The sequence below is a fragment of the Calypte anna genome, chromosome 7 (assembly GCF_003957555.1).
Source record: "Calypte anna isolate BGI_N300 chromosome 7, bCalAnn1_v1.p, whole genome shotgun sequence".
NCBI classification, from domain to species: Eukaryota; Metazoa; Chordata; class Aves; order Apodiformes; family Trochilidae; genus Calypte; species Calypte anna.
In genome coordinates this window covers 38,786,496-38,803,121 of record NC_044253.1, presented here as the reverse complement: position 1 = coordinate 38,803,121, position 16,626 = coordinate 38,786,496, and the positions used below count along the sequence as shown (strand labels likewise).

Below are 16,626 nucleotides of genomic sequence, written 5' to 3'. Positions count from 1 at the left end.
ATTCTAGAAACAGGCATCCTCTGTAATGTTGTCCTAATCACCACCTTGGCCATGTGCACCCTGTGCAGGTGGCATTTATTAAGAGATTTACAAGGGTTTCAAACAGCCTCCACCTGCTCTTGCCCAAAGTTAGCTTCCACACTCTGATTTCTTAACTTCCATAAATAAAAAATTACCCTACAGAAAGGTTCCCCTCATGTACATCTGAAAGATGTAGGACATGAAGTTCAAAAATGTTCTCAGCTTGATAAACTCCCCATAACTTAGTTATGTCTGGATGAGAGATGTAGAGTTATCCTCAAAAATAATTTAAAAATGCCAAATAAGTAAGGCAGCTTGTAAGAAGCAGTAAGCTTCAGATTTGGCAGCTGTGGTGTCATTTAGACTGGTTTAGATTCAATTGCATGATGCTGGCTGTAAAACAGCATATACGGCTGTATATAATCAAGATGACACTAATAGGCTGAATCTTTTATGATCACATAATCTGCAGGTAAAAGTTTGAATAGTCTGGATAAATTCTGCAATTAATTAGTTTGCAGCAGGCAGTCTCTCTATGCCCTCTCTATGCACCTCGTATCCTATTCTCAGCTATTTTTTTTGTCACAGTGTACAAGACTGAAAAGAGTGACTGCATAATTCTGAAGTATTCTGTCTTTTCTTACGCCTATTTAGTCTGAATAAGATTTTTACAACCACATTTAATATAGCCTGAGAGCTGCTGCTTATAAGCAGAGGCTGAATCATTGCTTGAAATGAAGAGCAAGGTTGCCCTCTGGGGACTCCTCTAAAAGTGCTTCCAAGAGCTGGGAATTTTATTTTTTTTCCCAGTAAAATATTTTTTCTATAGGGTTTTTAAGAGATTATTTTTTTTTTAATACAAACGTGGTTCAAGCCAGGCAGTGCTAAGACCTGGCTACATGGAAAAGATGGAGCTACATTTCTAATACACTATTGTCATTTGCTGCATGGTTCATCACACTTTGTGCTATCAGCATCATGCTTGTGTCCAGCTGAAATGAAAATAATAATAATAATAATAAAAAAAATCGATTTGGTTTGACATAAGTACTGAAATAAGAGTGAATTCAGCATTTTTGACTCTTACTATCGTGTCCATATATTCCCAGAGCAGCTCCTTAGCCTTGCCCTGTGCCTCAGGTGTGGATGATGAGGAGGAATAGGGAGGTCGGGAATAAACACGTTTTACTACAACCAACCAACCAACCAACCACACACCTGGTCAAAACATTAAGTTTCAGTCCCCAAGGATCAGAAAGCGAAGTCACAGGGATATTTGCTACATTTGCTCCATCCCTACCAAGCCCAAACCTCACCTCATGCCCTCACAACCCCCTCATCCAGGCCGGGGAGCCAGCTCCCCTTCAACCGGGACCACAGGTAAGGAAAACCCTTCGGGAAAGGGACCAACAGCTTTATTCACAACCTTCAAGTCATTGTCAGGCGCTATTTTGACCGAAAAAAGGGTTGTTCGGGGTGGGGACCGGGCAGCTCACCGCCTCCGGGATCCCCCGCCCGCCCTACCGCCCGGGAGGGCGGTAGGGCGGGCGGAGGATCCCGGAGGCGCCCGGCTGCGGGGGTCGCCGAGGAACCCCCCCAGCTTCTTCGTACGACGCCCAACAAAGCGATATTGGGGTGAAGATGAAGAAATCCCTCTTCTCCCTCCTTTCCCCCCCACACGCACAGCGCATGCGGCTTCCCCAACCCTCCCCTCCTTTTCCTCCTCCTCCTCACAGCCCGACCCACCCGCTGACGGCGATCGACCGCGCCGGTCCTCGCCATGGCAGCCCGGGTTCTGAAGCCGCTACCCAGGTAATGGGGAAGAGGCTGTGGCCGCCCAAGCTTCTCCCCCATTCCCCAACCTTTCCCTGAGGGGCTTGAAATGGCGCCGGCAGCTCCGCCATGAGCCCGCGCAGGCCTCAGGCTCGGCGGTTCTACACGCCCCCCCCCCCCCCCCCCCCCCCCCACTTCGAACTGGTATAAATTAATAATTTAGGCCTAGATTAGCTTTCCAGCTGGTTAAAACTGATCTTCGGACACATTAATTGCGTTTTGTGCTCTGGTGTAGGCGAAAGAGGAAAAAAATTACCTCAAAAAATCACCTCAAAAGTTGCCTCAGGTTGAGGCAAGCCAGGCACGCCTTAACAAAGGGTGGTGTTAAAGTGCTCCCGAACGAAACCCTGTAACAACTGGTAAAGGACAACAAAAAAAGGTAACAACTGATAAATGACAACAAAAAAGTAACTAATAAATGACAAGAAAAGGTAACAACTAACAAATAACAGCCGCACTGCTGGAGGAAGGGGCTCACAAAACGTCGCAGACACAAACCCTATCTGCAGATGGCACAATGCTCACAGGTGTTTGTTTTTTTTAAAAAAACAACCAAATTGCTACTATTTCATGTCCAGAAAAGAGGCTGTGGATCTTTTAAAAGACACACACTTCCAAATGGCAAGTATATTCCCCAAACTCTCTTATTATTTCCATGTTCCCCTAAACAGAAATCAAACATAGAAGTGGTATCTGCTGCCTCTTTGCCAGCAAGCAAAGAAGTTTCCAACTGTTTTAATACCAAAATTGTACTCTAATGCCACTTGATTTAAAAAAAAATAATTAAAACAATTGCATTCAGGAATTTTTCCTCACAAAACTTGGCTCATAGAATGGCTGGGGTTGGAAGGGACCCTAAAGATTATCTGGGACTATGTAGCTGGCTTACAGTTTTAGCTATCTTTTTTTTTTTTTTTTTCAGGCTGAAACCACTCAACAGACTGCAAGTGATACTGCAACATGTGGTAAGGAGAGGGTTTTGTGTGACTTGGAAGCTTTTGGGACTCTTTCACTCCCCTGAGACAGTACATGCAGTTTCAGGCATAACATTGCCCATGGATTTGAGCAGTTGGTTACAAGTTTCTATTACACTGTAAATTAAATCATTTTGGCCTAACCTACTTTTACAGTTAATTTTTTAATCCTAGCTTCCATGTATTCCTTAAGTATCATTCAACTGTAGGTTTGAAATCAGTTGTGCAATTAGTTTAATGATTTGTTCTCCACAATTAAAAGTTATTGACGGACAAAGCCAGGGGTACACTGGGTTTTGCTCTGTGAAGCTGCCAGCAGGGACACCTGGAGATACCATTTTTATTTTTGCAGGTATTTTCAGAATATGAGAATCAGAATTTTTTCAGAATATGAGATCTTAAAAAACCACAGTTTGGTGTTTTGTGTTTTTCTGTTTTTTGGTGTTTTCCTTTAAATGATCCCAAATGTCACTGTCAAAAGTGTGACAGAAAAACTGGCCTGAACGTTATTGCTCTGAAGGATGAAAACATAAAGTGATTTCAAAAGAACTACCCAGAAAATGCAAATAAATCTCAAAGTACAGTGGGAAATCAATCATACAGTTCCAAAATACAGGTTTTATGATCTTAAGCAGTGTGTTCTGAGAATGTATTTCCATAAACACTCTTTTAAGTATCTTACTCAAGGTATCTAAATGATCACATTTGCTTTATCTTTTTATTTTTGCATTTACAGAAAATGTCCCAGCATACAGACTCGACAGCTGAAGTGCTCTTGGAAAAGAGAGGGGGTGCAGGAGTAATAACTTTGAACAGGCCCAAGGTTCTCAATGCACTAAATATTTCTATGAGCCAGCAAATTTATTCACAGCTAAAGGTTAGTAGCTCTGCTTCTACCAGTCTGCTAGACACGTCATCCAAAACCAGCTTCAGACTTCAGTCTGACACTTCTTAGTGTATTGATTTAAAGAATTAAATTACATGCATTAGCCAATGAGATCATATATATAGAATGGGTTAAAACCAGACAGTTTCAAGCAAGTTAAATGTGTTTTCTCCTTTCTAAGAAAAAAATGACAAAGTTAAATTTAGCATCTGGATACATAGGAGACACACGTATTAAGCTCAGGACTGAATTAAAAGCAAGCAGCACTCAGAGTTTTAAAGTTCCTTTTGGCAGTACCCATCTGGTCAGTCAGCACACACAGATTCCAACCTATACAATATTGGTGTCCCTTGACTGGGTACACCTTTTGTGGAAAGGCTGCAACTCTGAAATAAACCCTACAAATCACTAGGAAACAAGGTGTTGTCAACATTATTCCTCAAAGAAGAGCTGCTTGGGTTTAGAAATGCTGTTTCTACCAGGTAGTGAAGTAATGGGAAATGTTAAGGTTATAAATAGGTTTAAATATATTTAATTTATTAAAATGTAATTAAATTATTTTCATTATATTATTTATCAAAGGCAGAAAGTCAAACTTATCAAATACCAGTACTTGTGGGTTGTTTGCCTGCCTTTGGTATCTTTATAGATGGCTGTGCTGCAAGTTCATGCATTCTTTGAAGAACATTTAAAGAAAAAAAAAAATACTTAATCTATGGTGATGGGTACTGGGCTTTATTTGAAACATAACCTTAAAAGCTGGCACAATTTTAAACACAGCTGCTGTTTTACAGAAATCTCTTATCTCTCTCAGATCTGGGTACACTTTCTTGAAAAAGGGATATAAAAGCATAATTTAAGGGTGTGAAAGACATCTTTTTTCTCAGTGTGGCTGCACCACTGCTGAAACTTTGTACCAGTTCAGCTCCCACCCCCAACAGACTTTGTACCCAGCAAAATACCTGTGCAGAGTTTGATTTGGTCCTGATTGCAGTCATTTTAACAAAATCCATCCACAATTTAAATGCTGTTTTCCTTGCCATGTATCTCAGATTTTCACAGCTTCCATGATTTAGCCTAAAACACTGTTATTACATCTTCCACATTCCCAGCTTTCTGCTTTCTGCCCCCTTGGCTCTCACATTTCAGTTTAGGACAAACTATTTTAAAGTATGGTTTGCTTTTTGAAAAAGTAAAATAACAGAGACAGTGTAGGGTTTTTTTTTTTTGCAGATTTTAGTCTTACGTGGAAACATTTCCTTCTTTTTAGACTTGGGAGCAAGATCCTGAGACTTTTCTAATAATTATAAAGGGATCTGGAGGAAAAGCTTTCTGTGCTGGGGGTGACATCAAAGGTAAGGACTGCAGTTAAACATCTGATGTACCTTTGGCAGTGACATTGATTTCCTTTATTTACTGTGACTCAGGTCAACAGAGGCTTCCACACAACAGTGAGAAATTGTGCTGACTTCTTCTAAAACCTTGATGTGCAGGTGCTATTGACTTGCCAGGAACATTATATGAGACTAAAAATTAGGGGGTTTATTAATAACTGGTAATACCAGTCAACCCAAACAGAGGGTTCTTCACCACATCCTTCTCAGAATTTCATGACTGACAACTCCTTTACAATAAAAATTAAGGGGTTTTTGTGTCTGATTGAATTGGAGAAGGCTGGATACACAGCTGACAAGGGGGATATATCTTCCTTTTTCTTGTAACTACTGTAGGAAATCTCCAAACTGTCAACATTTGCAGCTGTTTTAAATTTTGGGTAAACAAGCAGCACAGGTTATTGTTGAACTGTGCTTTGCTCTAATTGACTTCTCATTTTTTAGTGTTCAGAGTCTTCAGTATAATCAGTTTTAAGTGGCTGCTCTAAATAGTACAAAATATCACAAACAAGACTACCTGACAAGGGGTTGCACAGAGTAGAAAATGGACTGCACCTTCAGGAGAAGTACATTACAAAGTCTACAGCATAACAGAATTTACTCCAATTTGAAACCTTGCATTCATATTCAGAGTCTGAGCACATTTTCTCAACTAAAATAAAGCAGGATGAAGTTGCTGTTGGGTTACTGAAGGAAAAAAAAATACCACCTTATGACATGATATTATTTCTTTTTTTACTTGTTATGGTATTTTCTCTCAACTTACAGTTATCTGTACATTTTTTACTTCTCTTAAGCCATCTCAGATGCAGGGAAAGCTGGAGACAGACTGGCACAAGACTTCTTCAGACAAGAATATGTCCTGAACAATGCCATTGGTATGTTTAATAGCAAATTCTGAAGGCAGGAGTTTTATAATACTGGCTTTGAATGTAAATTCACTTCCCCTCCTTGCTAATCTATGGCAGTGATAACATAATAACAGTGACTTTTTTTTTTTTTAACCAAATTTGATACCAGTAGTGTAGCAGACCAAATATTTATTTATTTTTATTATTTACCTCGCACATAGAGTTTGTTTCTTTTGTTTAAGCTAATATGAGAGCTACCTTACTCCATCCCACTGTTCTGGGGAGCTACATTTGCATTATGGATCTTTGTAGGACCCATTCTGCACCAAATATCATTGGTTTCCTTTAAAGAAGACCTGAGATAGAAATAGATGCACACAAAATGATTAATATTCAGTCAGAAAGCAGATCAAGTTATGCCAAAGATTTCCACTGAAACGAGCTGCATAAATGAATACTCAAGCTAGGAGTTAACTGGTTTTTTGAAAAGAACCTAGGAGAATGCATTCTTGAAATGACTAACAGCAAAGACAGGGTAAAGGATGTCAAGAAAGGATATTAATTCTATAGGGTGAAAGCCAAATCTTGAGTGTTTTGGTGAGAAGAAAATTCTCTATAACTACTTTAATACAGTTTGAGTTTTTAAACATTTTAGCCAGTACAGGAGAGGTGAACATGTTGCGTATCAACCTAGGTTGACAGAAGAGCATAAATACCAGGGTAAGAGTAATTTCTGCAGAGTTATTTTTACATGGTTTTACAGTTTCCAGCTTTAGCATGTTTGTCTTACACCTTTCTGGCCTTCATCAAGAAAAATAGTTTTAAGGTTTCAGGTACTTGGGGAAAAAAATTCATGTTAGAGTGGCAGTTGGAGCAGGTGATTGTTGTATGGCCTTTCCATCTAACTTATTCTAGTCTGTTCAGATCTTGCAAGGGTACATATTCTAAAAGTTTGAGCTTCTGTTATTTATCTACTTTAAAATGATAAGTACTCTGTGTATAATGCAGGTAATTACAAAGCCTGCAATTTTGGTAAGTTTGGTCTTCTTTCAAGACTGAGGCTGCTGCCAAAAAGATTTCTTTATATCTTGTATTTTATAACTTGAAAATGCACAGGGAAGCTGTTTTCACAGCATTTACTGTTGGAAAAGTATGTTTCCATAGGAAGAATTCAAAGATTAGCACCTAGAGCCCACGTATTAGCTTCTGTGTTCATGGAAGAACAAAACTAAAACTGCAGTTCTGTTACAGACTACTACAGAGGATTGAAGTGCCTATTAAAATAATTCTTTTTTTCCAAATAATTCTTTTTTTCTTTTTTCTCTCAAAAAATAAAAATAATTCTTTTTTTTATTGTTTTGAATCTTATTCAAAAGAATAAAATGCTTTTGTTTTCAAACATATAGGTCGAACAAGGGCCTGTATTTATGCAGAAAAGCTAGCACCATTGGTGCAGCAGACACACTTATCAGCAATGATTCAACTGTGACCTCACTGAATATGAGGCAGGGGTTTAATTCACAGTGAACTTCTGCATCTTTCCATGAGAATTAATACAAAGCCTCAGCTCTTTATTTTCATGCCTCCTAGAGGCCCCAGATGCCTGTGCTTTTTTTTTTACCATAACTGTGGCACTTGAGGACATTATCATCTCAACCTGCCTGCACCACCATCAGGGCTGGAACATCCAGCAGAGCTGGCAAGACACAACATGTTTGCACTGCAGTAGTTTGTAGTCACACTTTGGCTGAAACCTCCCAATGCACCTGGCTTTGCAGCCAAGTTCTGGAGTGCTGTGCACACTGCTGGGTGTGAGATGGGCTGAAAGGGAATTTGTGAGTTCTGGTCCTGAGCACAGGGTACACATAGCTGCACAACTTTGGTCAACAAGGATAATATGCTCTCATTAACACAAATCAGCAGGATACAGCCCTGTCAGATATGTGTGTCATTAGCAGCTTCTTCCCATCTTTTATTCACTCTGTTTTCCTAACAACAGTGTAAGTGACCTTTAAAAAGCTTAAAACTGCATGTTGTAAGCAAAGGCTTATTCCTGGCTCATCAGCATTCCCCTGCTACCCTAAATGCAAAACAGCTGATCATACTTGTGAGTGAAATGCAGCAGAGCAATTTTGTTACATATTCCAGATTATAATTGAGACTGTCATTAGAGAAGACTGATTTCCAGTTAAACTGTTACATATGCACACAAATCAATCTATAAGATACAGACATACATATGTGACCACTGAGACACAAGCATGTTACACTGCTGGGTGTGAGATGGGGTGAAAGGGAAGCTGTTGTGTCCTAGTGCCCTACAAAGGTGACTGGAATAGCCAGATGTGGCTCCAGTGTCAGGTAATCCCCTGGCAACCAACCTGACATGGTTGTTTTACAATGTTCTTTTACAACACTCAATGCAGTCAGTCAGTAACTGGTGTTCCTTTTAGCTGCTTAAGAACTACATGAAGCCCCTTCATTGTCAGGTGATGTTTTACTGCTTAATTTACCATTTATTTTCTGTTGCTTTTGCTGAAGTAAGACTTGAGGAAATGTCATGTATACAGTTAGTCACAGCCCCAGTCTTCTGAAAAAATAATTATGTACAATTCTTTTTACATTTTTACAGGCACTTACAGGAAGCCCTATGTGGCACTTATTGATGGCATTACAATGGGAGGGGTGAGTTAACTACCTTGCTGTGTTACCTGATTTGATTTGTTTTGCAGTAATGTTCTGTACTTGAGTTGAATGAAGTGCACACATAACTTCTCAAATATTTCAGGAGCAGCTAAGGTGATCTGCACCTTTTTCTCTTTCTTTCTGCTGCTCTTTTATAGGTAGTGCAACCCCTTTCTCTGAGGATCTGGCAGTTGTGTTGAGAAACTGAGCAGAATCATGTCTGTGTGGGAAATAACCCCTCAGAAAGGTTTTCTAAACAGTAGAGTGGGGGTTTGTAGACCATACAAGAGCTGAGAGTTTTCCACTCAAATTGTATTAGAAATAAAAGTATATAAAAATTCAATAGAAAAATGTCATTCTAAGCTGTACTTCAACAGACACTCATAAGACCAGCTTTGTATTTTTAAACAAAATACTCTGGAAATGCAGCTACTTTCTCACCTCTGCAGTACTCCTAAAACATGAATGAGAAGGTCCTGGCCCTCCCCACCCCTCAAGGTTGCACCTGGAGAAGACTCCCATCACATTGCTGGTTATACTTAGTGCCTAGTACTTGTTTCAGCAGTTGTTGGCTCTAAATTAAAAAGGCAGTACCATGCTTTTCTAGCCACTGAAATGCTGTTCTCTTCAGCTTGACATCTGATGGACATATTTGCATGATAGCAGGGAATGGAATGCAATCTTAAGTCATTTTGAACAAGGAGTCTGACACTCAAGTCCCTCTGTCAGATTGTCACTGAGGTTTATATTGTTTTCTCACCCATGAATGCTATGGGCTTACAGTCTATTTAAATTAAACTTGTCAAAGAGAAGCTACAAGAAATGGAATGCTACATGATCCATTATCTCTCACAACTCTTCCCTTTACATTTGGTCTCTTTTAGTTGTGGTCTTTCCAGCTTGTGATCTGAACATGCCATAGCTCTTTTACCCTTGGCTTTTCTGCTACCCACCCCATAGATCTCAGCTAGGTAAAGGCCTTAAAAAAAATAATAAATATTAAATTCTTTGGCTTTAGGAGGGCGTGGGTTTTGCTTGGACTTAAATACACCTCTGTATTTCACTATATACCATTTACCTATGAATGAAAACTCAGGCACGTCAATCTCAACCTTGCTCAAAAACCCAGCACTATGCACAGAGGGCTCCATCATTCTCATGTAAAACTACTTTAAATCAAAAAGCATATTAGAAACACGGTTGTTATAGGTAGTGAAAGTTGCTACTGATGAACAGATATCACAGAAATGCAATGGTAAAACTTGGAACTGGATGAAAAAGACAAAACCCTTCAGCATTGCTGGCTGGTAGATGCCTTTCTGGAGCTTAATTAGCCAACAGATGGGGCTGTGGAGCTTGTGTTCTGCACCCCTGTAGCTATTCACAACTTGGTACTCAGTATAAAGGCATCTTTTTGTACTTAAAACAGTGGGCTCAAGTTAAAAGTGTGTTTGATGAACACAAGATGACTGAATTTTACTAAAAACTGTGAAACAAATTATAAATACCACGTTTACTGCTAAGGGGTGTAGATTGAAGGGAGCACTGGGCACCTCCTCTCAACCTTGCTAAAAACTGTTCAGACTGTTTTAGGTGAGATCTATCACAGCTTTTTACTTCCTTGAAATTAAGTATCTAGAACAATAGACAAGAAATGTAGAGGATTTAGACACACTTACATAACCCCCCTATTTTTAATATTGTCTGTAAATTAGACCCTAATCTTGTGCTTCTTGATTCTAGGCAAGTCCCAAACTTTTCCCTACTTTTTTGTAGATAAATAGAGGTGTGCTTTATAAACTCAGTCCAACATATGGTTCAAACAGGGCTTTGGCACAAAATATATTACTGTCTCACATAATCTAACAGATTAAAATGATTAATAAGCCTGTTTCAGGGCCTAATAATATACACCAGGCAGATTTGATTGGTGACTTTTAAATGATTTGGCTTAGAATTCAAGTGGAATATTTGACAGAAAGAAAAAAAAAGAAAAGAAAATTATTAATAATAATGGACACAGACTTTAGAAGTTAATTATGTGGTCCAGGTTGGTGGGCTAATTTTATATGAAACATACTTAAAACTTTGGTGCCAAAACAGAAGTACATTGTTTTTAGTCTAGGGAAGAATCTGTAACTCCATCTACATAGTATTCTCTTCCTTAGTATCCTATTTTCTAGAGCATGCATGATTCAGAAGCTCCCTGTTCTAGGTTTTAGTTCAGAACCACTGTGCCAAACAACCATCAACAATCATACTCCCCTCTCTATTAACCCAATCTTTTATTGACATGCAGTAGCCTTGTGGCTATCAGTTTCAGTGTTCAATTTTGTCCTTTCTGCAAAGCAATTTGTTGCTATTTCAGGTCTATTGTCAAATATTATTGAATGCTTAGCTGTTTAATTGTTAATAAAGCCAAAAGAAGCTCTAAACCATTTGGGTTTTTACTGATGAGTAAAGACTGTTGCTCTTATGTATCAATTCCTGCCTTTGGACAATTAAATACAGGATTTAATCCTTTTAGTCCAAACTTTTACACAGTGTATTTGCTGACTTTATTTTAGCAGGTTATGGATTTATAAAAATTAATGCATTGTGTTAATGCTTCTTGCTTTAACAATCAATGCTTTGAGTTTTAGGATGAGAAAAGAAGAATTGTCTGTGGGGCAAGTAGATTATAATGTCATATAGGAAGATTTTAACTTAATTTAGCAGCTGCCAGTATGAGAAGACAACCTGCTGACTAAGTCCTTGGGTTCATGAGGGGCTTTCCATGAGTTTTGCCATTGTACCTAGGAGTGCAGGTTTTTGTAGGCAAGGACTTTTACTTAAACTGAGAGTCTGCATCCAAGTTACTTACTTTAAAAAATTCTATTCTATTCTAAGTTACTATCTTTAAAAAATTCTGTTTTCTAATAGTCACTTGAAAGTACTGTTTAAGTCTATGTTAGTCACTCAGGTTGTAATGTTAAATATGTGAAGTTTTAAACCATGCAGAAGTACAGAGCTGACAGGAGCCTCAGGATTATTCCTTAGCACTTGAAATAGGATTAAATTCATCTAGGTGATTGCTGAGCAGATTTTTGCATTATGCTTTCAGAATTCTAACAGCAGGAATTCTGTTTTTGCTTGATATCCCACCTAAGTGCTTATTTTCAAGTTAAGATTCCCTAGTGTCCAACTTAAGTCTTTAATATGTGTAATCAATATATTCCTCTTACTCACAGCTAAGAATATTTTGAGATTCTTGCATTCCTTGCTCTCAACCATCTCTCTTTAATAGGGATTAGGACAGCTACTCAGCCTTTTCTAGAGATTAAGTCTCTTGTTCTACTTGCAATCCTCTGGAATTTCTCCAGTTTATTTACTTTACAGTTCATTACCAGGGACCAGACAACATTTCAGCTGGAGGACTCATCAGCACCAAGTAGAGCAGAATAATTATCCTCCACATATTACAGAGAGACTCTGTCACAAGGAGGTCACTAAACAGCCTCTCAAAGCATCAGGAGGACACCACTCCAGTTATTCTTAGAGATTTACTCTTGAGCCTTTTCTCCTTGTATGACACGAGTTCTGTCACACCACATTTCTTATCACTTACCTTTCACCACTTTCAAAGCCTTCCTCAAACAGAACTTGTTTGGCAAGAGTCAGGCTTGCAGAGCTCCTCTTTTCCTCAAAGACCACAGAGAAAAAACACCAACCCAGTCCTTACCTCCTCCTTCAAGAAACTTGAGTGCTGTCTCACCTGGCTTGGCCTTTTATAGCTCCACCACCTGAAGCTGCTGAGGCTTCCCAGGTGTACTGAATGTGGGCTGGGTGGGAACCCTCAGCCCTCATACCTTTTTTTTTTTCCTTTTTCAACATCACTGCATTATGTATTTGTATTAAGCTCATGGTTTCTATAACACCCTGATAAATGCATGGAAAACATACTTGTAACCTTCATTTGATTTTACTTTCTGAAGTGTAGTTCATTTTGTTAATTACTGTCTAAACTCCAAAGGGAGATGGTTTTGAATTTGGGTCTTGCCCTTCAAGGTGTTTACCTTCCCCCAAAGTAATCTGTCAGTTCTAGAAATCATTATTTCATCATCTAATGTTAACTCTTTGTAATAATGTTCTGAGACTTTGCTAGAGATTTACATCACCTGTGTAATTTTTCTTGGTAGCAAAGTTCTTCAGCAGGTTCAAGTAAATGCCTGACATGAAAAATTCTAAATTAAGTGCTAGTGAAATCAATCAGCAGTTTTTTAAAGTAGTTGTTGGCTTGGTTTTGTGATCTTTGTCTTTTGTTTAAATATCCCCTGTACTTCTGTGTATGTTTAGGGATGTACATTGCCCAAAAGAGCTTGTTGGCACATGACAGTAGGAGTTGGCTTACTTCCCATGCTTGCCCTAAATGAAAAAAAAAAACCCCATGTTAGCTTATTTCTTAGCTGTTTGAGGTTCTGACACAAGAAGAAGCTGCAAGCTGTGGAGGAGTTTGCTCCAAAGGTTATCTTATGAAGTTGTGGTATCTTTTCAGGAATTAGTACCTAAGAGCAGTAATTCTCAGTCATAGAAATAAATAGAATTCTGTGAAAAGAAGGCCAGCTTCTATAGTAAAGGAATTCTTTACAAGGAGAGCTAAAGTCACTTTTCAGGAGTATTTTCAGGAGTTATTTTTGTAGTTCTTGCATCTCATTTCAACTGTAACTTTTTTCTTCTCATGCTTACTTTGCTAGAAAAAAAGTATTTCTTTTTAATAGGAAAAATACCTTTAAAAGTTCCTAATTCAGTATTCAAAATACCAGCTGCACCTTGTATTTTTCTAAACTGCTTAAACTGAAATGTTACCAAGGGGAAGATATCCAGTCAGAATTTTGTTTACGTAATATTTTGGTTGTTTATTATCATGTCTCTATCTTACCTCGTGTGGCATTGCCTGTGTAGGAGTTTTCTGACAAATCTGGACCAGAGTCATCCAAGAAAATGAGTTTTTAGATATATAGTAATGGTTGAAGAGAGTTTACTGAGACTAGAAACTTAGAGAACACTTTCCAGCAGCTCAATTAACAGGAGGTTTTCTTCAACATTGTTATTAGAGGCTTGCTATAGGTACCATGGGGATTCTACCAGTATAGATCCAAATATCTACACTTACATTTTAGCAGGATTTGGTCAGCAGCTCTCATTAACACGAGTAGTTCTTATCAAATAAATCAGTAGTGGTGTCACATGCACCTTGTAGGTTTGCATTTTAGTCAAATTCCAACACTCAAAGGAGCTGGAGCTGAGCAATAGCTGTCCCATTTTTACCCAGATTGTGTGGCTGGAACTCTTTAGGAATGTTCTTTTCCCTACCAACATGTATGTAGAATTCCTGGCATATGTTTGCAGATAACATTTTTGTCCTTGTTTCTTCCCAGATATGTTTCAAAAAGTGAACATCAATGCTGAATTTAAAGGAGGTGCTTGTAAAATGGAATTATTTGGGTTTTCTGGTTGCCTGATGTTATGTGGTCAGGAGCAAAGCAGCATAAGGAATAATTAACCTTTCTTACTGCTGCAGACTTAAAAAAAAAAACCAAGTTAAATTAATAAATAAGGCTTTGTGAGTTAGCCTCTGAGTTAGAACCAGCTGGACTGCAGTAGGTGGGAGGAGGAAACAAGGGGAAGGGTTCTGCCCTTGCTCTCTGGGCCATTTACAAAGATTTTTCTTTGAGCCACTTGCCTGGCTCTGCAGACTGGTGAAAAAAACCCATTGTGATTACCACACCTGCTCTTTTTTCCATAAAAAGTACTTAAATAGAAGTTGTGAGCCTGTTTCTAAAAACCCAAGTTAAAATCATCTAAATGACTGAATAGTGATATTTCAACATGTGCAGCTGGAGGGACTGAAGCCTGAGAGAGGAAGGTGGGAAGTGTAAAGACAACCAACTGCTTTACTTCATGATGATATCCACTTGAACTATGAGATGTTATTAGACAGTCTCCAGGGAAAAGAAGTAAAATTATGACATGCTGCAATAATTTTAGCTGCTACATAAATGCTACGTAAGTTAAGTGTCTTCTGATTCTCCTCGGGCACAGAAAATACAATGGCAGGGGGAAGGCTCCTGGTCTACCTGGACTTCAGCAAGGCCTTTGACACCGTCTCCCACAGCATCCTCCTGAAAAAGCTGTCAGCCCACAGCTTGGACAGGAGCACCCTGTGCTGGGTTAGGAACTGGCTGGAGGGCCGGGCCCAGAGACTGGTGCTGAACGGGGCTGCATCAAAATGGCGGCCGTGGTGTCCAAAATGGCGGCCGTGGTGTCCCCCAGGGATCAGTGTTGGGCCCAGTGCTGTTCAATATCTTCACTGATGATTTAGATGAGGGGATTGAGTCCATCATCAGCAAATTCACAGATGACACCAAGCTGGGGGGAGTGTGGATCAGCTGGAAGGCAGGAGGGCTCTGCAGAGGGACCTGGACAGACTGGAGAGTTGGGATGATCCCAACGGGATGAGGTTCAACACAACAACCCCATGGGGAGCTCCAGGCTGGGCACAGAGTGGCAGAAAGGGACCTGGGAGTCTGGATTGACAGGAAGCTGAAGAGGAGCCAGCAGTGTGCCCAGGTGGCCAAGAAGGCCAATGGCATCCTGGGCTGGCTCAGGAACAGCGTGGCCAGCAGGTCCAGGGAAGGGATTCTGCCCCTGTGCTCAGCCCTGGGGAGGCCACAGCTTGAGTCCTGTGTCCAGTTCTGGGCCCCTCAGCCCCTCAGGAAGGAGATTGAGGTGCTGGAGCAGGTCCAGAGAAGAGCAAGGAGGCTGTGAAGGGATCCAGCAGAATTCCTGTGAGGAAGGGCTGAGGGAGCTGGGGGTGTTGAGGCTGGAGAAGAGGAGGCTCAGGGGAGACCTCATCACTCTACAACTCCCTGAAAGGAGGTTGGAGCCGGGGGGGGGTTGGGCTCTTTTCCCAGGCAACTCTCAGCAAGACAAGAGGGCAGGGTCTCAAGTTGTGCCAGGGGAGGTTTAGGTTGGAGATGAGAAAGAATTTCTTTCTGGAGAGGGTGATCAGGCATTGGAATGGGCTGCCCAGGGAAGTAGTGGATTCTCCGTGTCTGGAGATCTTTCCAAAGAGCCTGGATGTGGCACTGAGTGCCATGGGCTGGGAACTGCAGCGGGAGTGGATCAAGGGTTGGACTTGATGAGCTCTGAGGTCCCTTCCAACCCAGCCAGTTCTATGATTCTATGATTCTATTTCCTCCCACATTGTAATATGTATTTCCATCATGGTTTTTGGTTGGTTTTTTTTTTTAATTTATTGTGGTTTAGGGTGTGCTGGTTTCTATAGCTTTTATACAGAGTTGCAGATGGCAGCATTTGAGGCTGACATTCAAAAACTGGGAAATGTTACAATTAACCACAGCAGTAAAATCTCACATTTTTGCCCACTTGGGATACAACTTTCAATTAGAGAAATGTGCACGAGTGGTTTTGCTCACAGAACCAACAGCTTTTCATTTATTGCTTCACGTGTGGCACAAATTTTATTGCAGGCCACAGAATTTCTCCTTACTAGTTATTAACATAAATATATACATATTGTGCACTTTGAGTGACTAACTGTAGCATATGAAAGGTCATGAAAAATTATTATTTTACATGGCATAGCTCTTCTATACTATAATGGACATAATTATCCCTTTCTCCCTTTTACAGCTAGGAAACTGGAACTTAGAAATGTCAGTGCTTGATGACACTTCCCCCGAATTCTTTTTCCCCTTTTAACAAAGGACATCTTTGGTTTTATTTTAATTTATGCTCTAAAATCTGCCCTGAAGTAAAAGCAATTGTCACGCTAAGCCTAGATAAGCTGCTTTCCATTTCTCTCTCTTCCTCTCGCCCTCTCTCTCTCCCTGTTGCCAATGAATGCTTCAAAGCTGACAGCATTCTGTAAAGCAGAATACAGATTTTTCCAACTGTTGCAACCCAATCAGCAGGAGGGG

At 39.9% G+C, this 16,626-nt stretch overlaps 1 protein-coding gene across 2 annotated transcripts in view; it reads left to right on the top strand.

Moving 5' to 3' along the window:
• Positions 1-1,583: 1,583 nt before the first annotated feature.
• HIBCH (3-hydroxyisobutyryl-CoA hydrolase) overlaps positions 1,584-16,626 on the top strand; it is a 41,296-nt gene continuing 26,253 nt past the window's right edge. For both annotated transcript variants that reach the window (XM_030453952.1, XM_030453953.1), the window contains exons 1-6: positions 1,584-1,833; positions 2,777-2,819; positions 3,565-3,705; positions 4,985-5,069; positions 5,906-5,986; positions 8,592-8,644. In XM_030453952.1, coding sequence (XP_030309812.1) covers positions 1,802-1,833; positions 2,777-2,819; positions 3,565-3,705; positions 4,985-5,069; positions 5,906-5,986; positions 8,592-8,644 — 435 coding nt within the window. In that variant the 5' untranslated portion in view covers positions 1,584-1,801. The remainder of the gene's footprint in view (positions 1,834-2,776; positions 2,820-3,564; positions 3,706-4,984; positions 5,070-5,905; positions 5,987-8,591; positions 8,645-16,626) is intronic.